Source organism: Platalea leucorodia (genome assembly GCF_965183815.1).
Source record: "Platalea leucorodia genome assembly, chromosome: 2".
NCBI classification, from domain to species: Eukaryota; Metazoa; Chordata; class Aves; order Pelecaniformes; family Threskiornithidae; genus Platalea; species Platalea leucorodia.
This window is the reverse complement of record NC_138824.1, coordinates 83286610-83310744: the sequence shown is the minus strand read 5'-3', so window position 1 is coordinate 83310744 and position 24135 is coordinate 83286610. Positions and strand designations below refer to the sequence as shown.

General features: G+C 41.6%; 1 protein-coding gene across 5 annotated transcripts; it reads right to left on the bottom strand.

Annotated features, from left to right (window-relative positions):
- Positions 1 to 587: 587 nt before the first annotated feature.
- Positions 588 to 18771, bottom strand: ZRSR2 (zinc finger CCCH-type, RNA binding motif and serine/arginine rich 2). 5 transcript variants are annotated; one of them, XR_014227404.1, is made up of 13 exons: positions 18701 to 18771; positions 16753 to 16832; positions 16489 to 16591; positions 16087 to 16195; positions 15688 to 15774; positions 13453 to 13491; positions 11504 to 11619; positions 8399 to 8612; positions 6006 to 6061; positions 5742 to 5851; positions 4626 to 5103; positions 2272 to 2704; positions 588 to 1569 (listed from the first exon to the last, which is right to left on the bottom strand). XR_014227404.1 is itself a non-coding variant. In XM_082303877.1 (12 exons), exons 1-12 carry the CDS (start codon positions 18745 to 18747, stop codon positions 2671 to 2673), a joined length of 1473 nt encoding a protein of 490 aa, XP_082160003.1. In that variant the 5' UTR covers positions 18748 to 18771; the 3' UTR covers positions 588 to 2670. The 5 variants fall into 5 exon arrangements, 4 of the variants coding, with proteins under 4 accessions (XP_082160003.1, XP_082160004.1, XP_082160005.1 ...); XM_082303877.1 differs by having other exon boundaries at positions 588 to 2704; XM_082303878.1 differs by lacking the exon at positions 13453 to 13491 and having other exon boundaries at positions 588 to 2704.
- Positions 18772 to 24135: the final 5364 nt, after the last annotated feature.

The window sequence follows — 24135 nt, the reverse complement described above, 5'->3', positions numbered from 1 at the left end:
AAAAAGGGAAATTTTATTACAGTGCTTAACCTGTTCTTGAGCACTTTATTAAAAAATGTGTGAGTATACTGTGTCCAAGATTAGTTATTTACATCCACTTAAATTGTACAGAAAGCAATAAATTAGCAAGTTTTTGGAAGGTTTACCACATTAAACATGAAATTTATTAAAGTGTATGTTAAATTGATGCAGTAGTGCCACTTTATCTGAAAATTAAAACAAACCACATGTTGATTGAGGGTTCTGGATAATACAAACTCAATATTCGGTTCCTTAAATGGAATTATGAACAAGTCAATGCAACGTTGACAATCCTAGCCTCAAACAAAAATTTCTCAGATTAATCTCTTCTTCAGCTTTCTAAGAGAACTGAACTGGTTGATGTTACCAGCAAAAGCATGGGGAAAACTTACCATCTTAGGGCATTTCTTAAATCTAATATGAAATAAAATTTTGTTTCTTAAATTTCCTACCTTATGGGGAAGGGGGGGTGGAGCTAAAGACTCACTTAGAATTTCTGGATTGCTTAGGCAAGTGATTGTTGGCTTGAGTGTCTTCAACTTCATTGCTGAGTCTTAGTCTTTAACTTGAAGAGGCCTTCCTAAACATCTGCCGTTCCTTCTGAGTTAATGCCATGACGATGGTCGCCCTTGTTAAGTTACGGTGTGCCATGGGTTATGCTTGTATGGCTTGCTTTGTAATCAGTCTCCTAGTTCACTGAAATGTACCTAACTTGTCAATGTTCTCTCTCTCTTTTAATCAGAGATAGATACCAAATCAGTGCTGAATAGAAGGATATGTGGAATAACGGGGGTTTATTTTAATTACAACGAACTTGCAGTGAAAGCAAAATCAGCTGCACTCTTTAGATGATGTAAGAAAGTAAATTAAGCTTTTAAGTTATTAACTAGCATAGACTTTCACGTTTTGTAAGAAGTGCTGATCCAGGACAGGAAGCAATAGCATCTTTAAGCAGGCTCTTGCATTTCTTTTGAAAAAATGTTATTTAGCGCACAGGAATGTCACTGGTAAACTTCAGGGCAATTTCTGATACACTGAATGTGGTAATGCAAAACTGAATCTGAGAAAGACATGCTATCATCAAAGGACATAAAGCCGGGAAGCTACTGAGGTTGCATTTCAGACTGCCTGCCCTATAAGCCAGGGAGGGGCCAGGGAGGACAGGCCTTTCCACAGGTGCTCGTTCCCCTCCTGTAAGAAATGAAGGCTTTGCCTTCGGCTCAGGGCCTGCGCCGCCCGTGGCGGCAGCGGTTACCTGCTGCGGGCGGGCAGAAGGGGCCATGGCCTGGAAGCAGCCGCCAGCCAGAAGGCAAGGGCAGGATGCTGCTCCCGGGCAGTAACACTTACTGCCTGTGCTTACAGGAGTTCCGCCACGCTGTTACGATTCCCCTTCTGCCACTGGAAAAACGGGATCTTACTGCCCGGCTGGGCTGCCTGCCCTCTCCGGCGGGAGGGAGCGCCACGGCCGCCAGCTCCCCGCAGCGCTGTGTCAGCGCCTGCTGTCATAATCACTCTAATGCACCTCAGTGATCCTCGCAGAATTCACAACTGAAAAAAACAATTTTGAAAGCCACTGCTTTTAAGCAGTCATTAAAAACACACCAAAACAAAATTGGCCAAGATTAGTTCACTTTATAAGGCCCTTGTATGTGGAATATGCAGAATAATGCGCAGCGAGAACAAGCTATTCCTTGCAAATTTAAATCCTTTCTGTGTTCTTCTGGGGCTTCTCCCCTTTTGGAAAAAAAAAGAATTAAGCTTAACATTTAAGAACTTCTAGTCTCTTTGTCTCTTCAGAATAAATAGCTCACTCGGCTAATAAGGAAACACAAAACCATGCATATAACACTACTTAAGATTATGAAGTAGGGAAACAATATTGAAATACATGAACTCTGAAGTTCGAAAACAGGTTGAATTCCAGGTTTCATGCTAACAAATGCAAACTAAATGTCAGATCTACAGCACTCAATTTCTGTGTAATAAACAGACTGCGAGTGAAAGTGAATGATAATCACAGCTACCAGTCCTACACTGCACAGATACAGCCAGTAAGTTTGGGTCCAGACCTCAAGAAAAAAAGCTGAAGCTTCAGCCATTATAGTAGCAGAAATAAAGCGTATTTAAATTTTTACATGCATCTCTGAGCAAGTCTTTTTTTTAATTATAAGAACATTTTTTTTAAAAAAATACAGCAGCTCAGCTTCCCAGATCCCATTACAAAACCGTGGGGACAAGGAGCCTAATTACCTGTGGAATTCTCACATGGGTCTTAGTTGGCACTTGGTTTCTAATCCTACAGAGGCCTGCTTTGCTCATTTCACCCGACCGGTCACAGCTTCCCACCGCCCATTCCACCACTTCTGTTTGAGCTCCGGAATGGCTTTCGCTCAGGTAATGCTCAGCGATAGCCTGCTGCGTGGCACAGGACGTACAGCGTACTACAGACGGCGTAAGTCAACTCTTCCACCCGAGAGCCTTAACCATCGGGCTAGTCGGCCAGCAGGAGCTGTGGGACCCGAGGCGGCGCCAGCGGAAGGAAGGTGTCATTGGCCTGTGGTGGCGCACCTCGGCGAGTAGGAAATACCAGTTCAGTTCTGCTCCGGGGAACTGAACCAGAGTTTGCCACGTTCTGCACAAGTGACCCAACTAGACAAGGGAGCATCTATGAAAAAATAGAAACCTAGGGGAAAATCCGTCTGTAAGGTCTAGTCAGAAAAAGATACATTGTGAGAAACTGGCGGTCACAAATTTCTCAAATATAATTTAAAACTTAGTGCTGTCTCTCCTTGGAAATACGCCTTTCAAACAAAGTTATTATTTCAAAAGTTATGCTATTAAATTACAATTCCTACATCTGTTAATAACTAAAACATTTAATCAAATTAACTAAGCTACAATTCTGCCTACAGTTATGACAATATATAGTGAAAGTCGGGTTTGAACTGAACATCAATATATAGCACTTTTGTTGTATTACTCCATATTGGACAACAGTTACACATGAAAGAAGGAAAATGTATAATCAGCATGCTAGATGCAGTATGCATTTAGAAAAGCAAAAATATATATATTATATCCAGAAGCAATGTTCATTCACTCCAAACTATCCTGGGGGTAAAACGTTCTTGCTGTGAGAAATGCTATCGTAAAGTTTGGATATCCAGATTTTCTACGGGACTTTTATGTTGTATTGTTGGAGTCGTAATGAATATCTGTTTGGGAGCATTTCATGTCTACTTTAGGCTTCTAACTCAGGCGGTCTGAACTGGACTCTGAAGGCAGGAGCCCAAGTTCTTTGGAGAGGCTAAAGAGAGGGAGGTATCTCTGCAGACCATTCAGGGCACCTGCACCTTCAGTGCCACAAACTGCTCTCTCCACGCGTCTAAGGACGCCTACGTGCCTAAGTTAAATACCTGAAGTTAACCAGTGTGAAGTACAGTCCATCTAACAGCACAAGTCTTTCATTTAACAATGAAGAAATACTTGTAAGGATTTATCTAATTGCAGGTACATTGCTAATATAGCTGTCATTTCAAACAACAGGTTTTGTCCTGATAACTTCATTTTTATGTACCCTACTCTGCACCTTGACTGCAGGGAAGCTAGGCAGTAGGGTGCCTTAAACTGTTTGGAAAATAAGCCTAAAAAGGCTTTAAGTCAAGTCCTCCTCTCAGAAAAATGTAAAGTATTGTTTCAGGTATAAAACTTTCAGTTTCTTTAGCCACCCTGCAACCATCTTGAGCCTTCACAACTACATATATGCATCTTCAGTTAACCAGATGTACGCTTTTCCACCACTCCATCACGGGCTAGGCAGGTTGTTTTCAACTACAAATGGTATGCAACCAAGAGGTATGCAAAGTATTTTTCTATCCTCACTTGAGGATTACAAGTGCATGGTCTCCACTCTTACTTGAGGATTAAGGTACTGAATAAATCGATTGTTTTTCTGTGTACTTTCTACTTAGTCTACTGCAATCCCTACAGGCAATTAGCTCAGCAGCTCAGTCAGGGGAGAGAGAAAAATCCAACGCTTATGACCACAAAGCTCCTACTGGGCAAGTATTGTACAATTGAACAGTGATGTCTGTTACATTCCTTTTTGCCAACTCATAACGTGATTATATTTACTTTGTCTAGAAAGAGATTTCCCATAAACAGACGGAAAATATAAATGGCAGTCTTCTACACAGACTTCAATTTGCAGTATGCTGTGGTGTGAATTTGCAGCACGCTGGCTGTTCTGTACTAACTCCTTACAGGGACAGTAAACACTTAACACACAAATAACACAGAAATAAGCATATACCAAATAAGCTTTACTTCTCTTTCTATTTGTACTCAGTATGCATCCAGATGTTGCAGCAGTTCAGAGGGACAGAGTAGCTAGAGTACTTGACATTCACACCTCATATAGGACTTAAACTTTTTAATTTTCTGAAGCTTAGCACACAATAAACTAGGTTCCTTTATTAGGAAGAAACACTTTAATGTGCAAGAACACTTTATTTGAAACTCAAATATATCTGGTGCCCTACTGGAAAGATTTCTTTGTCAGCTCTATGTTTGATCAATTAGCAACTTCTAAAAGTAATTCTCACTTTGTTTTGGGAGTTTCACTATTTTTTCCTCTGCTGCTTGATCTCTTTTTACCCCTGCTCCTGGACCGAGAGGAACTCCGACTTCTGCTCCTACTGCGTGTTCGACTATGACTTCTGCTGCGACTGCGGCCTCTCCTCTTTCTCCCCCTGCTGCGAGACCTCCTCCTTTCTCGACTTCTTGACCTGCCAGACCGGCGCCTTCGCTTGTTTCTGCGGCGATTCTTTTTTCTCTCAGATTCTCCGTTTCTCCGGTAAGAATGATCTGGGCTTGGGCTGCCCCTTCTCCTTGACCGGCTGTAATAGTCATCACGATGACTCGTTCTGTTTCTCCTTTCAGAGTTTTTAGACAACTGATTAGTCCGTTCAGGAGAAATACGTATGTCTCTATTGGCCTCCCAAAACTCATTGTTTGGATTTTTGAATACATGAAGAAAGTTGCAGTGTTTCCCTCTTGGACACTTCTGCCTTTCAAATAAGCCTGCAACAGATTAGGGTTTGCTTTTTTTATGAACCAGACCTGTTAAATCTCTTTCTTCATTACGTACCTACTGGAAAGAAACTTACTAAACTGAATTTTGCTTCTTCAAACAGAAAAACACGGATCTGACCACCTATCAATTCACGCAAGATTATTTTTTCAATATGTACTTTTCTTGGAATTAACTTTCCAACTGCTAGGAAGGTTTTAGCTTAAAACGATTCTCATAAATAATTTTACTACCTTAATCTAAGAATGTAAATATAAATAAGTCAAATGTGATCATTACTGCTAAGAACTGTTGATGGTTCAGAAACTGCTGTTGCTTTTTAAAGAGATAAATTACTACTTCCTGTAGTTCCACCTTAAGATTATTATTTCCAAAGTTAGGATCCAAACTTTCTTTTCCAGTCCAAGGTAAATCCACTAGAATGATTCAGACAGTTACATGACATGGTACGAATATTCCCTTTTTTTCCTAGATCTACACAAACAAGTTAGCATATCTGTCTTCCAAACAGAAATGAACTACAACATCAGGCAGGTCTGAAAGCTACAGGCTAATCCCCTCTTTTTCACTTCCATAAGTACTCTTTCAATAAAACACATTCTCTTTTCCAAGTGTTTATGTGACTTACCACATATAGCAGTTTTCCACCTTGTCACAGGACAAAATTCACAATGAAGCTGTCGGCCTGCATACCATCGTCCACTGAATAGAGCAAGAGCTGCTTGACAGTCCTTCTCCCTTTAAAAAGTAAAAATCACACATAGCATTATCATCATACTGTCATTTAAGATGTTACTTACCAATTTTAGGCTCCCATTACAGTATGAGAAGGAATCATTTGGATTATACAGTGTTCACAGTTCTGAAACTTAGTAAGATTGCAAGTACTTACGACTGATACTGGACATACACATTTCCTCGCAGGTGAGGCTCGTAGTTGCAACTGACCTAAGGGGATGGAAACATTAAGTTAGTGAAGGTTTATGCTATACAGCAGCTCATGCATGTTGAGATGGCAGCCATTCTGATTTATGACAGCTCATCAGTATGAACTTACATGTGATTTTCTTCCGAACACTTCGTTTTAGCCAAATAAAAGGTTTTGAAGGAAAAAAAAAAAAAAAAAGCCCTTCTGGCTTATGTTTGACTGTTTCCAGCATTACACTCTGATTAACATTGGGACCTCTGCTTAACTTAGTCCACAAGACAGCTTGTACTCAATTGTCTTGCACTTGTCTGGGCCAACCCTACTGTGCAACAGCATACAGCCAAATCCTGCTCTGAAAACAATTAGTAGTATCCTCAGTGTGGAAATGTGGGATTCATTACAGTAAGAGAATCTTTAGAGCAATTTTGCTTCATGGCATCTGCACTGCGAGATGAGTTAGAAAAGCTGAAGTCACTAGCTTTCACCGTACAGTTCTGAAACACCTTTTTTTTTCATAATACTTTAGCATTAAATGTATATCTAAAGATCTCAAAAATACACAATTTAACTTCCAAAAAGCTTGTTGCTAGTCACAAAGGATTCTGAAACAGGCAGGCCCAAGAAGGCTAGAACCCAGTTCTCCAGGGCAGAACTGTGAGCCCATCCTCTTCTGCCCCCAGGTCTCTTCCGATATCCAGGCCAAATGAGGCAAGTGGCTCCTTTCATCCCTCAACCCTGGCTGACCCTCAAAGAACACCTCTCTGTGCACTGGGTTAGGCAGGGGCTTCAGACACAACACCAAGCAAGCAGTTGCATAATTACATATTACAGAACAAGCAGTCAAACTATTTAAGATAAACATCATCAGCACAAGAACAAGCAAGAATGATTTTGCCATGGACACTTTTCGGGTGGGAAAAGAAGTGAGTTTTGTAAGGGTCTGCCAGATTCTGGAGTAGCTTCCCAGAAAGAAGAGCAAGAATAAAACCTTGGGCTACATTGGAAAGGTAAGTCAGCTGGAAGAGGCGTGTGTACAATCTGATTCTAAATGGTAGCAGAGACTCAACTCAATCACAGCTAAGATCCCTGCAGCCAACACATCATTCTAAGCATCTCTAATATAATGAAAATACCCATGAGAATCATATTACAGTTGCACAATTACGTCAGAAGCCAAGAAATGCCATACTAAAAGCTCTTACGCCGTTACTAGTCACAGGGACCCAAGCATGTTCAACTTTGCACAGCTGCCTATAACAACAATGATACAAAGTCGAGGATCTGAGTTTGATGTTAAGACAGCATTTCAACCCACGCTCCACTGGGAATCTACGTCCCGTCTTCTAGGGCGGTGCACAGCTTGCTAATATCCCACGAGTGAAAATACAGAGGGGTTACTCCTCCAAACAAGTGCAGCTTTCTTGCCTATAAAGCTCATTATACCACTACTGAAAATTCATTTTCTCTACTTTCCTCTTGCTTGAAATGCTAATACAATCTCAGTTCTGAGGCAGCTGTCAGTAGATGGAAACAAAAGGAGAAAAGGCACTGTGTGCCTGCTGGTGACTGTGCGAAAACACTCAGGAATGGCACACAGAAAGGGATGCTGCAGTAGGTTCTGCTACAAGAAGATTTCACCATCCAAGCTGCATATTTTGGGGCAACATGGGACTGTTGGCATACATCATTCATCTCCGAGGCCTCCATTTACAGGTCCCCCTTTTTCCTCCATAAGAAATCATAATATAAATGGGTAAAATTCAGGAAAGAACATTCAGCAAACCAAACACAGAAACTAAGGATGGATAACAAATCTCAACACCATTTATGTAACTTACCTTTTTATAATTCTTCCTACCGAAATATCTACTACCTTTTCAGTTCATTGTCATTTGATTTTATTTTATTGAACCAGTCCTAAAATGACACTGTTTGGGTGTATACTCCAAATACATTTTATACCCCCACTACTTCATTCCTTAAGCACAAATACAATAGCCCAGATACACTGTCTACCAGTCTTAGTGGACCCTCTGGGGCTTATCACTGGCTAAGTAAAGAAGGGACTGTGAGGTAAGTGGACTGCTGAGCAGTATGAATAACTTGTACGAGCTTTTATAACAGTTCAGGGGAATGGGAGACAAGATTCACCCAGAGTAAGACAATGCTCTGTAACAGCAGTGACAAGTTACAGGTGACATGAGACGCACAGTTTACCGTAGGGACACTGTATAGTTCTCTAATGTACATGGGATTTAGCTAGGGCGTGCTGGACAAAATTCCTGCTAAGGCTAGTAAAACACAACTCACATGGTATATGTTATATATTTAACAAGCTGCTACACTCAAATGCATACCTTGAATTGAACAACCTTCCCCACGTTCTGAAACTCGGGCAGCACGTCCTCGTAGAACTCCAGGAACTGCTGGTAGGTCTCCTCGTCACTGTACTCAAGACTTGCGTCCGTGTCATAGTCATCTCTTCGGCACTGCTCCATGCCAAAAGTAATGAACATCCCTCGGACGAGTAGTGTCTTACTAGATGTTGGATAGTTATGCTTGCGAGAACACCTGGACATTGGTAGTGAAGAAAGAAAAGTGAAAAGATCAGCACTTTCAGCAGAAGATGCGCTTCTTGAAACTTCAAATACTTGCCATTTTGACTAACAGCTATTACGAAAGAAAATCCATTAGTGGAAGATCAACATATTTCAATTATTAAAACAAATCTTTTGGAAGTGAGCTTGCGTATAATCTTAATGCTTTCTGCCATGCAGAAATACATTCTTGCTGAAAAAAGCACGTCTGCAAAAGCTATAAATACCAGTAACATAATAAAAGCTAAAGTAATTTCTTTTAGGCTACCAGGGTTAAATGCATTCTCCATTTCTGAAGGACTTTACAGAAAGACTACTGACAATCTTTAAAGACATTTTAAAGCAAGTCCCTGCTCTTCTTTTTGCAAACTGAACAACTTTTACTGCAGTTGTTCTCATCATACGGGGCAGTGGGGAGGGAGGGAAAGCACGTTTAGACCTGAAGGTGGATAACTATGAGATTGATCTTTTCCACTTAAAAAAAAAATACTTCGTATAAGTAAGTCTTATCTTAATCTGCATCTTCTCGGCAGCCATAAAAGCATTAGATCTCCCTCACCATCCATCATATTCAGGCTACCTCCGTCACATGCTGAAATACAGTTCTTCCCCACAAACCTTTACATTCAGTAAGAACATAGATGTTAGCTTCCATGTTTATTTCACTGTGATCTCCATTTCAAACGCTTCCCTGAGCAAGTGGGTCATGCACCTCCAAAACATTTCTCCTTTTCATGGCATGATCAGAAAAACAGTCAGACTACTCTACTTTTTTTATCTAGCACTGGCAAAGCACAGACAAATTGGAGGGAGGTCAGGTCTCAAAATGGTCAATTACAACCTAGACTTCAGATAGGAAGTTTCTTTCCACATCCAGTCAGTCAGAAATTGACTCTGACTTTCTGGTTGGCACCTTAGACTTCAAACAACAACAAAAAACCTTCCAAAACTAAAACTGGAGACAATTAATTTGATTTTTTTTTTTTTTTAACATTTTAGAAGCTGCCTCATTTCACTGTTGTATATTTGAATGATAGAACTCAAAATATTATATCCAACCAATATTGTCTGTACACAAAATGAATATAGCACATGACAGAACAAAAGGAACCCCAAGGAAAATGAATGACCGAAAATCCAGTATTACTACAAAACATTAGGGTTTGAATTACTGGGGAAATTAATAATAGTGAACTCAGCCAGTTTTAACTTCTTCAAGACATAGTGAGCTTTGACAAGATTCAGCAATTATTTTATTGATAACACTGGCTCTCAATTTTTCACCATTGTGGTCCATTTCAGCTTCCAACCCATTCTTCCAGTCCTTATCCTAGCTGTATCTCAGTCCTTCAACTTACGGTCAACACCAGAAGTTAAAATGACCAGAATATAAGGGAAGCAGGTATGCAAGGAAGAAGAAGGAAGATGAAGGAGAGGTAGCTGAGACCAACAAATACAGGTGAGAAAAGAAGGGCAGAATATGATGTTTCTCAGTATTTATTTACCAAGCCTATTTATAGTTCAAAGCAAAACTGATTTTTATCCAATCCATAATTAATCCAAGGAGGTCACCTCCATTAAATACCACTGAAACAAAAATACTGCAAAGACTACAAAGAACTAAACATTTGAAAAGCTAAAATGCTGCCTGCAGTGGAACAGCTGTCCAGTTCTATTTAGGAATTCAGCACATATTTCAGAATAGAAAAAAGATGGGGACTTGAAGCTTCCATAGAGTTGAATTATCACATCATTATCCACAATATACATCACACTAAAACAAATTACTTCTAGGATAAAGACAACTACAATAGATGGACCACACACATTTCAGTGATACAAGTTAGTAAAATAGCCTTACTAGTTTATGTTGAAGATTCACATAATAAGTATCAGAGTTTTTCCATGATGAGCTATTTTTCCTCCTTAACACACACACAAATTCAGGGATTTTCTAGCTAGATGCTGCATTTGGCTCATCATCTTTAATGGTCATCTATGAACCTGTACTCCATGAATCCATTTATGCTTCCTCTGTGTCCTCTGGCAACAAGTTTCGCCATTTGTTTCATATGAGAAAGTACTTTTTTTTTTTTAAAAGCTGGTAAACAGTCAGGTGCACTTAAACTATTTCATAATTAAAAACAAATAATCCTTCCCATCCTACTCATGAGTTCAATGTCCATCTACCACAGCCCTCTTCCATCATCTCTTTGAAAGCAGAGTCTAGACTAGCTAGCGACTCCTCCTACTGAAGCTGTTCCTCATCTCTGATCATCTTCTTGTCCTTCTCTCTTCTTGCCTTTTACTATACTTCCTTTCTGAGAAAAGGAACCCATAACAGTATAAAAAAAAATTACCAAAAATGAATGTATCATGCATTTAAACAGTATACAAACAGGAGAATTCTAGAAGCTACAGAGCAGCTTTCTCAACTCTGCGGATGTACCTCAACGTGCTTTAGTCCATTTGAGATTTGATTTTATTTTTTAAAAGATGCAGCATATGCAAATTAGACAAGATAAAAGACAGTATCTGACATATCAGGCCTGTACTAACAGCAGATATCAAATATATTCTGTCTGAATGTATCTGTGCATCTGTCACAGCTCAGGAAAAGTGAGTTTGACCTACGTAACCAGAATGCACCATCAATAATATGCCATAACAATAAATAGTTCAATTCCAGCCAGGCAACACTTTTGCTCTCAATGTCTAGTTCCATCATGAATAACAGAACCACATCCAAATACATGAAAGTAATTTATATAGCAATTTTTCTTCAGTTTGCATATGATCTAATGAAGTTGCTTCCCTTTCATCTCTCCAAAACACTTCTATGCTGGTAAATATTCAATTGATTACCTGTCTCCAAATCGGCAGGAACCTGTTTTAATATAGAATGGGCAATTCGCTCTATCCTTCTCTGTTCCTATATTCTCTGGGGGCTCTGGGTTATGCCAGGTCACACCATTCTCCAGCTGTGGAAAAAACATTAAAATACACAGTTAGAAAAGAATAAAGAGATGTAATGTCAAAACAAACCTACTAATTAAATCCACATGCAATTATGGGTGCTGTGTTACTATAAGGCAAGCCAAACCTATTTTAAGCATTGTTTTATAAAGTTTCCCAGTGCCTTAGGTACCTGGTGATGGAAATCTCTTTTCTTGATAATTGTTCAGTTTTAAGAATAAGTCTATATTCATGATTTCTTTTTAACAAAACAAAAAATCACCCAACTGGATGTTTTCTTTCGCTAAAGGAAAAGCTTCTTAAGATTTTGTCACCACAAGAGTTGCAATAATATTTGCTCCTCAAACAACAAATTCATTTGTCATCTACAAGAATTACAAATATTGGGACAGATTCTTTCCATTCAGGTAAGCCTGTTACCTACTTCACTCCAGGACCCACTGAGCAGCCCTTTATACACCTGGCAGATAGAACGCTAGGACTATTAACTTGTTTGTCTTTGCAACAGCTCAAGGCTCAGTAAGGTTATCACTATCACTTTTTTTGCAGCTAGAAAAGGTTAAAATAAAAGTAACCTGCCCAAGGCCAGAATTAAAAAAAATTAAACGCTCAGTTAGCACTGGAATTAAAAGCCTCCATACTGCTCATCTCGGTCCATTAAGATTTCTATAATTCAAAATGGAATTATCAAGTTGCAAGCGTTGACTGACTACAAACAAAACACACGTTTAAAAAGGGAATTTTCATTTTGTTAGCCAAAAGGTCTGTAAAGCTGAGTAGCCTAAGTTCTCGTTTTAAATCAACTGAAAACTCGTGTTTATTTACAAGCAGCGTTTGACCCTGCCACCAGTTCTATTCATGACTCTCAGCCATAATTTTCTTTCAACAGAACAGCACTGTCACTTCAACTGTGTCAACAGTAACTTAACCCTGAACTGATACGATAATGAAGTCTCTAACATACCACATTTCTGCCTATTCCCTTGCAGAAATGGCGGCTAATACATCTTGAGCTCTGGGCAGGTAACAGTTCAGAGCATTTTTCTACCCATATTATGAAATAAAAGTTAGATTCCCTACCTAAAAAACTGTTTAAACATAATTTGGAACTGAATGCAACTCCAATGCAGCTATGGCAATCAACACACCATGGGTTAATTACATTAAAAGTTAACTTTCAGATTCATGCAGTGGTTTAAGCAGAGCAAGAATCTTCACAAGTTTAACCGTATGAGAGGGATAAAAAGCCAAATTGTTCTTTAAGGCAACAGGAAAGACTGAATTCATCCTCTCTAAGATTCAAATGAAGACTGCAGTTTTCTTTACTACGCACTGCCAGCTTGAGATCCATGCTCTTCCAGGCATCGGAGCAGTCAGCTTCTCCCTCCCCCACCTTTTTTTTTTTTTTTTCCCCTTAAGAATCTGTGCCCTCCTCTAGTGCTGAATCCTTTTATTTAGAGACTGCCATCTGCTTAAAAAGACAAGTTTGTCTTGCCACCCAGAAGGACTGACAGATTTATTTAGAATTCCAATTCACAAACAAACCATTGTGCATAGTGTTTTCTAACAGCACACAGCAGTATTTCCAGATTCATTTTGACTCAGATCTTCTGAACAGGAATGAGCATGCACAACTGCACTGCCACCAACTAGCCAGAAATATGCTTAATTATGTTCCACCCAGTAAATAATTGTTTACAGCTCATGCAAGCCACTACGTATTAAATTTATTCAGGCCATTAGGTTCTTGAGAGCAGATGGACAACACGCTAGAAGGCAAACACTGGATGGCAATTAAATTACTTTTCAGTTCTTCTTCAAAAAGTCTCTGAGCATACCTGGCTTTCAGCTTGATCCAGCATCCTCTGCACAGCTGCCTATAAATGGTGCAAACACAGGACTAGTGAAAACCCTGAGGACACGCAAAACATCTGGTTTCTTCAGTTAAGAACCTAATTTACAGTACTCAATGATTATGCATAATAAAAGTTTGATGGGGTTTGCTTTAAAAACCAAAGTCTTACTTTTGGTCTGTAGCAATTCATGTACTACAAAGCTGTTAAAGGATACATCAGACAAGACCCTCATGTAGATGATTTTCTAATCTAAATGCTAGACAACTTAAAAAGTTTCATTTTCTTCTTTTTTTAAAACTATCATTGAACTATTGAATACTTAAATATATCTCCTGCTCTAGTACTCAGTCTGGTTAATTTCATAATCATTTAGTTGCACTAAACTTTCTAACTTAGAACGTTCTATGTAACACAGAAAAACACATTGCTTAGTGAGTCTCTGTTAAAGCAAAACATAAAACTTAAGAAACTTTAATATCATAAGTTCACTGTATCTAGCCTTCTAAATACAGGAAAACAATGAGAATGTTCTTTCCCTTCCTTCTTCTAAGTGGGCTGAGCAAAACAATAAAGTCACTCTCCAAAACTGGCTGGAAATTAGTTCTAACAAATTATTCTAGGAAGTTCCAAGAAAAAAAAGACATTTAAACATAACTAATACAAGAAAATATGCTAGCATTGCTCTAATTTGGAAAATAATTAATTAAATTAAAAAAGAAGAGCAAATAAAAATAAAAAAAATGCAATCCACGATGAGGACGCAGACAGCATCTGGTACTAATCATCAAGTATGTCAGATAGTATCCACCCTAATAAATAAATAAATACCCCAAACCAAAAAAACCCGACCAAACCAGAAAATCTATTTTCTTATCTTAGGGAGGAAAAAAAAAAAAAAATTTTTTTTTAATCAGTCAGTCAGAATTTGAATAAACTGCTGTTTCAAGAGACAGGCCAAATCAATTGAACAACTTTCCGCTGCTGAAATGGGTGGCTCCACTCCCAGCTAGGTACTCAGTTTCCCTCTGGGTGCCTTTCAATGCCCTCCATGAGCCAATTTAGCTCACTAAACCAGTAAAATAGTAACCCAGAAAAAAACAATACAAACAAACCAACAAACAACAAAAAAGAAAGTGGCTTCCACCTAGTTCAGGGAACCAAATTAGCCCACTGAGGGCTTAGACAAACCCAGACACAAGGAGAGGGAAGGAACACAATCCTGCTGTTACCATAGTTCAACTCTCTTGGAACTATCTCTCAACCTTAAATAAAGGATGTGACCATCATTTTCTCTCCCTACTCTGCAAACAGAGAAATGGACACTTAACACAAGAGGAAGTAAGACAGGAAATACAACAACTGCTGTTCTTTTTCATTCCTCATGCAAGCGTTATGCAATCAGTGACACAACCAACTATTAAACGCAGGAGACAATAGTGTTTGCTCCTGTCTCTTCTCCTGCTGTGGCTACCAGACACAGTAGCAAGACACCTCCCAGTGAAATGACTGGAATTTTTTGTGATTGTGGAGAAGCTAAAATGACCGCATCCTAGAAAGCTGCAATCACCCTTTATTGGCGATAGGCCAGTCCTCACATTGGATTTCTGTACAGGACATCTTACATCCAGGTTATTCAACTTCTAAAACTTAAGAAGAATGTATTGTTAGCAGAAATGTTATCAATGACTAGTATCTTCAGTATCATTTTTTTCTCCACTCAAGGAGCTCTGAAAAAAAGATACGTCCTGTTGGATGAGTCAGGTAAAGAAGAGCTGTAATATATCTTTTGATTAAGAACCGTGTTAAGGAACAGCAGCAATGTAATTCCATATTCCATATCCTCACTGGGCATTTTCTTCAACATGGATGGTGTTCAACTGGGACATTAAGGATTATCTTTAATGCATGATGCAAAAAGTGCACATATCAGAACCTGCATTCACAGCGTGCCTTTGTATTTAACTGATGTAAAAAATTACATACTATGAACAACTAGATGTGTTAAAACCAGTTACCCTTCTAGGTACATGGATTCACTAGATCCTCTTTAACAGTGAATAATAGTTTCAGGAATTTAGACAGAATGGAGAGAAGAAGTAACTAGCACATTTATACGTTTGCTAATTAGAATAAAATCCCTCTTCAACATGCATAGACTGTTGCATCTGATAATGTAGGAGGATATGTAACGTTTATCCTCCCACTGCCAGGAATCACCTCTCTCTCTCTCTTCTCCTGTTGCTTCTGCTGTGCCGCTTCTCTCTCTTTTCTTTGCTGCTCTTCCCATTCTTCTTTGATCTTCCTCTTTATGATAAAAAATATTTTAAAAAATTATTTAAGGAAACTAATGCTTTATAGTCAGTCAAATTCAAAACTGTCATGTTGTATTACAACTCCTTGACCATTAAGTTTTCATCCAGTCATAAGCAACTAAATCTCTGGACAAAAAGACTTTTTTTTTTTTTTTTTTTGATTTTGCTCTTCTAGGATGGAAGAGCTTATGCTTTCAAACATACCAACATCAAGAAAACTGGGTCCACTACAGAACAGTAAAAGATATTACATTAACTCTCCCTTATTGCCACACACAACTGTAACACTCAGTTTATACATCACCTCTTCTTCTTCTTGACGTTTTCTTGCAGCCTCTTCTTTTTCTTTCTTAAGCTTGAACTCTTCTTGGGCCTTTTCTTCTCTCAGTAACCACTGCTCATGTAGTTTTTGTCTACCAAGGAAACCGGATACCATTTAGACAAAATTCAATGAGTACCCACAACTGATGCAATTGTCATGCATACATTTCAAATTTATTAGTTCAGCAATTAGTACAGCTTATCTAATCTTCTTTAAAAGAGAAAATTCCATAGGAATCATTCAGACTTTAGAGAAAAACTGTGTAGCCTGAAATATACAAAAAGGATTCTATTTTACAGAATATATTGGAACTTTTCAAAGTATCAAAATGGAATTGGCTACAGATCTATCTACTTCATATATGCCATTTTCTAGATGTTTCACCTTTCTGCCTCAAGTTTTTTTTCTTCTTCTTCTTCTTCTTCCTCCTCTTCTTCCAGTTCCTCCTCTTCCTCCTCAGACACCGATTCATCTTTTTCTGTAGCTTCTGAGAAAAAACACAAAACAATGCATCTAAATAGCTGGATGTTATAGTCAGCAAAGATAAATAAAATTCTAGCCTTTTAAGAAATGAAAAGGAAAAAAAAGGAAAAAAAAAAAAAGAATCACTACTAGTTCCATTGACAATACAAAACACTTCACAGTTACCTGAGTCTCTTAGTTTGGCAAGCGCCTGCCGCTTTTTTTTTCGCTTTTCTTTCTTCAGAATAGCTCTGTATTTTTGATGGCTGAAGATGAGACGATATTATTTATGTTAAAACAGCCAAACAAAAGATTTTTACTGTCATACATGCACTCAATTGACATCAGCAGTACAAAACCTCACAAACCGCAAAATTAACAGCTATTCATATGAAACAGTAACTCTACAGGGACATCTGACATGTCAATGAAATCTGTAGCTATGCTGGTAGAGCTGCATGTGGACAGCAGCAGCAATCCCATTCGGACACAACACAGAGGGTCTCATCCTTCTTGAGCTCTGCAGTACTTGACATTACCACCAACTCCATGAAATCCCCCTTAATTCCTGAAACCTGGTCACTAGATAGGATTAGGGAGAAAAATTCGGGGGTCTCCTACCCTATAATTTTGGCACACCTTTCAGCACATTCTAGTCTCTCTTTTACAAGGGATGAAATTTTAAGTCCCTTCCCTTCTCCCTCGATATTCTCTACAGGCAGCAGTCTTCACATACAGGTAACAAACGCACACTTCACAACCACCACAGATAATGCTCAGGTCTACTCTTCTGCTACTGAAGCTTGGCCAGTCACCCTTGCTCGTCTAACAGCTCAGCAAGGCTGCCCAGAAACAGCACCATGCTTTCATTATGGTTAAAAACTCTCTAAGTATCTGAAAGGCTTTTCACATCAACCCCTTTTCTGTCATTTTTCATTCTAGCTCTCTTCTTTCTAGCCAGTTTGTAATGGTAAAACAGGAAGGAGAAATGATCTTCAACTCCTGTCGTTCTGCCATGCCAAATATTGACGGGAGATCAAAATCTTCCTGTTTCACAGTAAATAATTTTGAAAGATTCCATAGGCGTAACTCAGACAGCCAAAACCTCACCCGCATCTCTAGCCCTTCCGTTCAGGGTTACTCACAACCTCACCATCTGCACACCTGTGCATGCCATCAGTAACACCATGGTGCTTATCCCAGCAGCAGCGTGCTTGCCCTGAAAGACCAACACCTGACTGCATGCTCTGCCCTCATCTGTGCCTTCTACCTTTGATCAAGCAAGCCTAGCGTCTCCTCCTGCAGCATCACCTGCCTGAAACAAATCTCGCCCGCTCAGCTGGTGCCTAGGGCTGAGAAGCGCGGGTACCTCCTTCCCAGTTCCCAGGCTTTCTTAGGTGCTCTTGAGGCCCAAGGAAGGAAGGGAGACAGCCACTCTCCTCACTCCCAGGCCACAGCAGCGCAGGAGGAGGTGGGCAGGCAGCTGAAAGGCAAGGAGCAGCGGCGCCCCGGCCGCTTTAGGGCTGGGTCTCGCCTCCCCCTCCAGCCACACGGCACCGGCGAGCAACGCCACCCCAGCGAGCGGGGGCCGCGGGCCCTTGCAGCGACGCGGAGGCCTGGCCCGGGGATCCCACCATCCGCCGAGGGGGCCGGGCGGCGCTCAGCCCGGCCACGCGCATGCCGGCTGCCTCCCCGCGCCGCGGCCTCGGCCGAGCCTGACGCCGCCCCGCGGCCGCCGCCGCCCCGGCTCCCCCCGCCGCCCCGGCAGCGCCCCGCGCCGCTGCGCCCCCCCCCCCCCCGCGGCCCCGCCCGCTTCCGGCCCCGCCCCCCGGGCGCCCCCCGCGGCCCCGCCGGCCGCCCCCCGCGCCAGGCCGCGCTCCCCACCGCCGTCCCCGCCGGGCGCCCGTTACCCCCCGCCCCCGCGCGCGGCGGCGGCCGGTCGGCCATGACCGCTGCCGCACGTAGTTGCGCCACTCCCAGGCCCGGCCGCGAGGCGGCCTCGGCTTCGGCCGCCGCGCGGCCGGGCTGTCTCGGTCGGGGCTGGGCCGTGACCCTCCTCGGGGATCCGCGGGCCCTTCCCCTTCCCCCTGGAGGCGGCGGGGAGGCTCGGCACCGGCCTCGGCCTCCGCCTCACCTGAGCTTCCCCAGAGGGGACTCGGGCAGCAACATGGGCGCCGCCATCTTGCGTTACCAAGGGGATGTCACGTGACCCCACGACGGAAGGGCGCAAAATCCCTTCCGGCAGCTGAGCAGGGAGCGGCGGCGGTGGCGGGCGGCAGCTGCCCCCATGCGCGCGCACGCACGCACGCGCACAGGGCGGCCGTGGGGGAGCCGGGCTGTCGAGCCGCTTCGGGAAGGGGCCTGGCCCCGGCCCCCGCTCCCGCCCCCGGAGACGGGGAGCATTGCGGGAGTGGGGTGGGCGGCTCAGTAACCGGCATGGGACGGTTACGGGGCTGGGTCGCTCATCAGGGCGGGCCGGGGCACCTGCCGTCCTTGGGCAGCCCGGGCGTGGTCACTGAGGAGAGCGGTGGGAGGCACGAGGGCTGGTGGCTTGAGGTCGTGGTTTTCCAGCCCCTCCTCGGGCGGTTGTGGTAACCGTCTGAAGGTGCGGCTGTAATCGGCTGGGTAGCGAGTGCGGGGGGGAAAGAAAAGCAGCTTTGGGTGATGACACTGAACTGACTAGTACGGCTGCTTTCAACATGCTTATACACTGCTAGAGCTGCCTTTGCAAGATTCAGAAAACAAGACCAGAGCGATTCATATGTTGAAAGATGAGATGGAGTTTGTGTTATTCCTCCTGTCAAAAGCATTTAGGATTAGGAATGCGTTGAAAAGTAGCACTTTAAATTTCAATTTACTAAACTGTCTTTAAGAAAACCCAGAAAACATTCAGCCCACTGAATCTCTCCATCGGGATACCTGTCATTTTCCCAGCCCTTTTGAGTACAGCAGTGCACGTGGTGTGCGGTGTCACAGCTAGGCCGGGTTTTTTCTGCACGGTGCAGTGTCTGCTGCGTGGATGCTCCCTGGCTGTAGTAACTAGCTGCTGACAGCCTGTGCTCTGTAAGCTGCATCGGTTACTTTGTGAAATACGCGTGGAAATGTGAGGTGTACTATGCCTGCCACGAGGTGGGATTCTAGTGTGTCTCTTGGCTGCTGTGAACACAGGTGATGGGTGGCTGCCCTGGCCTACGGCCTCTCAAACAGTTGAGGGAGGTCCCAGCTCCAGTGTAGCAGGGGCGCACCAGACAGGTATATTGGTGAATTTAACCGACGCTGCTGGTACATTCTCATCATCATCATCTCTGAGGCATACTACCTGTCTTGATTATAAACGTATTTCACGGCAGGAAATGAGTTACAATGCACAGAGTGTCATGGATATGATGGGTTTAAAGTTGTCAGTAATCAGTTCCTCGGTGGCATGCATTATAGATTGCAGCCTTCAGGCAATGAATTTGTTGGTTTTATTTGGGCATGTTTAGCATAACCATTAATAATGTACATTGTTTATTAATATCTAAATTATTGTCATAAACCACAATGCAGGAGCTTACTTCGTGTATCCTAGAGGTAGTACATATTGCATAAATAGTCTGAGCTGCTGGCAGTGAAGCATACCAGAGCAGGCTTTGTCAAAATCAGACTAATTGACTGTGCTGGTCATTAACAGCATAATGAGTATCCTCTTATTTATTCTGAAGCTTAGTGAAGTTATTCAAAGCAAGCATGTGACTGCTATAGTCAGCAGTTACATTTCCTATTTGACCAGTGAATATTCAGACCATGACCCCTCTGCTATTACTTAACCATGTTTCAGGTTCTAGATTGTCTTTTAAAATGAAGGAGTTGACATCACTATTACTGTTTGCTTGTGCAGAATGTACATGTAAAATAATACATAATTTGCTGCTGCTTAGATACAGAAGGTGGCAGTATTGTGCACTTTACAACTGATGAACCATTGACACCCATGAAAGTTTTGAAAAAGCAACTGTGTTTCATATATCTTATTGCATTAAGGAATTGCAACAATAACTTTTCATCCTCCTTTCAACAGAGTAAGTGCCGTAACAACAACCTTCCTTTAAGCCTTAAGTTAAAATTGAGAAATTAAATCATTTCTTTCATTACTATACTACATTTCAGTATGGTGTTTTCCCAATATACTTGGGGAAAGAACTGTCTTAAGCTTATGTATCTGAGTAGTGAAAAGGAGGATCTCTTTATAAGAAAACACAAAATATGTCAGCTATTATGGATACTCATAATGATTCTGGAAAAAGCTACATGCCTCTTTGAAACAGGAATACAATAATTGAGTTTTTCTCCATTTTATTTATTCTCATTAATTTAGATACATAACATCAGCTTGATATTCACATAAAGGTGCAGAATTCCATACAATTTAACTGATACAGCATGAGAATGAAGCAAATACGGCCGCTCCAGGCAAGAGCCATTCACGTATCCAAAGTAATGTAGCATTCTGGTCAGTAGTCATTAGCCCTTACGCTGAGGGCTAACACTGCATAGACCACAGGCCTTTTCAAGCATAGTTTATTTTTGTGGAAACCTTCAGGAAGTTTGTGGAACTCACTCTTCCATGTTTCCTAAAGAAAAATATACCTGCACGGTATGGTACTACGTGAACCCCATCATGCGAAGGTCGATACCAGGTGCACTGATTATGCTTTACAGAATAGCACAGAACAGAGAAACTTTTCTCATCCAACTTGAAGTTACATACTATATTCCATTATAAATCTCTGCATGTCTTGTCAGATCTGTCCACAGAACCATGCATGCACAGTAGACCAGCTCTGAGCAAGAGTACAGGTACTCCGTTTAGCACACATTTGCACTTCGTTTCCATGAGGTTCTTCTGGTGTCCATTTCTCTCGTATTTCCTACCAGTGTGGACTGACATAAGCAGATAAGAAGTGTTCACTCTCTTTCTTGTATGCCCAAGCCCTGTGGGGAAAAAAGAAAGATAGATTTTATAGGCATACAGATCATTTAACTGTTGTCATAATTTTTGCTATATGCTCCAGAAGAGCAGCACCTTTCCTCATGGAATCGTACAGCTTTTATTTTCCTGGCTGAAGAAAATGGACATAGGAGAACGTGTGGGAAATGGCAGTAAATCACTAGAGTGGATCGGGTTGAGTCGGAGAATAACGTGTTGATTAGGAGGCGTTCAGGAAGTGTTGGTTTGTGAGGAGGAGCGGTCAGTTTCCACTCAGGGCTGTAGATTGTGCTATAGACTCGCTGGTGAAGTGGGGGCAGCAGCACCATCCCTCCCCTCTGCGCTGGAAGTTGCGGTCTCTGTTCTCAGTGCCAGCTCTGTTGTGGGCGATCCTCGGTGCTTTCCACTGCAAAGTGTAGGTTTCAAGGCAGTATATGTGAACTCTAGAGAGCGCATCCTCCCCCACATGCTGCCTAATGGCTACGCTGCTGTCTCAAGGGGTAAATGATTTCTCACATACTCTGTACTTCTGTGAGCACTGATAAAACAGTGACGCTGTAAGTCAGTCACTTTTGCATCATTACAATGATGACAGGGGTTGTGGGCCTCATTCAACACCCTGTTCCCCCCAGAGTTACTGGAAAAACTCCCATTTAATGAGGCTTAGGCTGGACCTATATCAGCCAGCCCGGTCTATTGGATGATACTGGCATTCGCTTAGATCCTAATCTCACCGACTTCTGAAGTCTGCAGCAGACGTGCAGCGTTCGTCGTTTCCATTGCGCCCAGGGTACTGCAAGGCACCGTGTACAATTAGACCTGCAGTTCTCCAGGTACATTTCCATGAGTGACTAATGCTGACAGTAGCACATTGACTCTTTCCCTCATAAGAGTTGAACACAATTATTTAAGACTAAAGATTAACTTCCTCGGAGTTTAAAACTGTTAATTTGTCAAATTTGAAAACTGAGGTTAAGTTTGGCCATAGCTATTAATTAACTTATATGATAGCTATCAATTTTTTACTTTCCTGGGATTTTCCATTTCAAAGACATTGAAAGAAGCAGAAAAGTACATTGCTAATCACGTCAAGAAGATGGAAGGGTTTTGTTTGTTTTACCAAGTCATACGCTTTCTTGAAATTTCAGTGCTTTCTTGAAATTTCAGTCCGCTCTTGATTTGTTTAGAAGTCCAAATCATGGTATACTGTTAAGTATATACATACAGGTAATACATGAACTTCTGGAGGTTATAAGCAGTGAAAAAAATTATAGAGATACTGTTATTTTCAACCATGCAGACAAATTCATTTAGTACAAGAAGACAAATAGTTCTTTGCACTAGTTCAATGATATTTCTAGGATACAGATTGTGTATGAGATTCTGCATGGCTATGACCTGTAGCTCAACAGTAGTTAGGAAAAACAAAGTTGCTGTAAAAGAGGAACTATTTAAAAATCTAACACCTCACAAAGTACTGAATTAAAAACATTCCTTGCATATATGCATGTAGATTGTCGTTTGTTCAAGCAAACTGATGCCTGACTGATTAATCAGTGACAGACAAATGCAGACGTGCTTAAGCAGTGCTACATATCTCACCAAAATGGGAGAAAAGAGGCTGGGCAGAAAGTTACCCATGCATGTAGATTTATTACAGAGATATGAAGTGTCAAAATGCCTGTCTTTTTAGATTATGCTGATGTACTCCATTTGTAACCTGAAAAGTTACAGAACTTTTTAAGACAGTATTTTAAAATGTCATTGATTTGAAGAAAAGTTAGCTTTCTACTAACACCTGGTCTAGGCTTGCTTGTCCACCTGGCTTGTTTAAAAAAACATGCCAGGTTTGGAAAAAGATTTATAGATGTGCAGCAATCAGTTGCTTCTGTGCAGCGCTCTGTGCATACACAACTGGATAAGCGCATGGGCGGTCAGCTGGATGCATTTGGCATGCATCCAAGTTGCTGTGCACATACATATCAGCTGCACGATACTCTCCCTGTGAGCTCTGAGCTGGGGTGTTTATCACGCTGCTTCTTCAACTGGCCTCTTCCCCTCTCCGCTGGAAAAAAATAATTTGTCTTGCTTGCTTGCCAGCAAGACAAATTGGGGAAAATCAGCCATCCTGGCTGGAAGTCAGCAGCCCTGATCAGGGAATCCAGTCATGTCCTCTGAGGTTGTTCCTGCTGGGCGTCTTGTGCCTGCGGTGTACTTTGACACCGCCTCTGTGTGATTCTGAGGGAAAGAACCGATTGAGAGTGGTTTACAGCAGGGAGAAGTGGTGATGCCGCGTATCGACACTCGGTGTCATTTGCCTTCTGGCAGCGGGGAAGCAACGCTTGGCGTTTCCGCTCTGTTCCGATGTTCTCCAGTATTTTCCCCAAAGGTACAACAAAGTTCAAATGCTCGTTATTGAAGCAATGCACGTGAATTTAGCATGAAAATGATAACATTCACGTTCTTTTAAGATTTTTTTAAGTAACAAATTTTACAGAAAACTGATAGTCTTTCACACATCCGTACATGCTAGTGCTCTCCGTTTGATGCGTCTACACACAGCGTGTTAATTGGGGCTGTCATTAGAAATGAATACATCA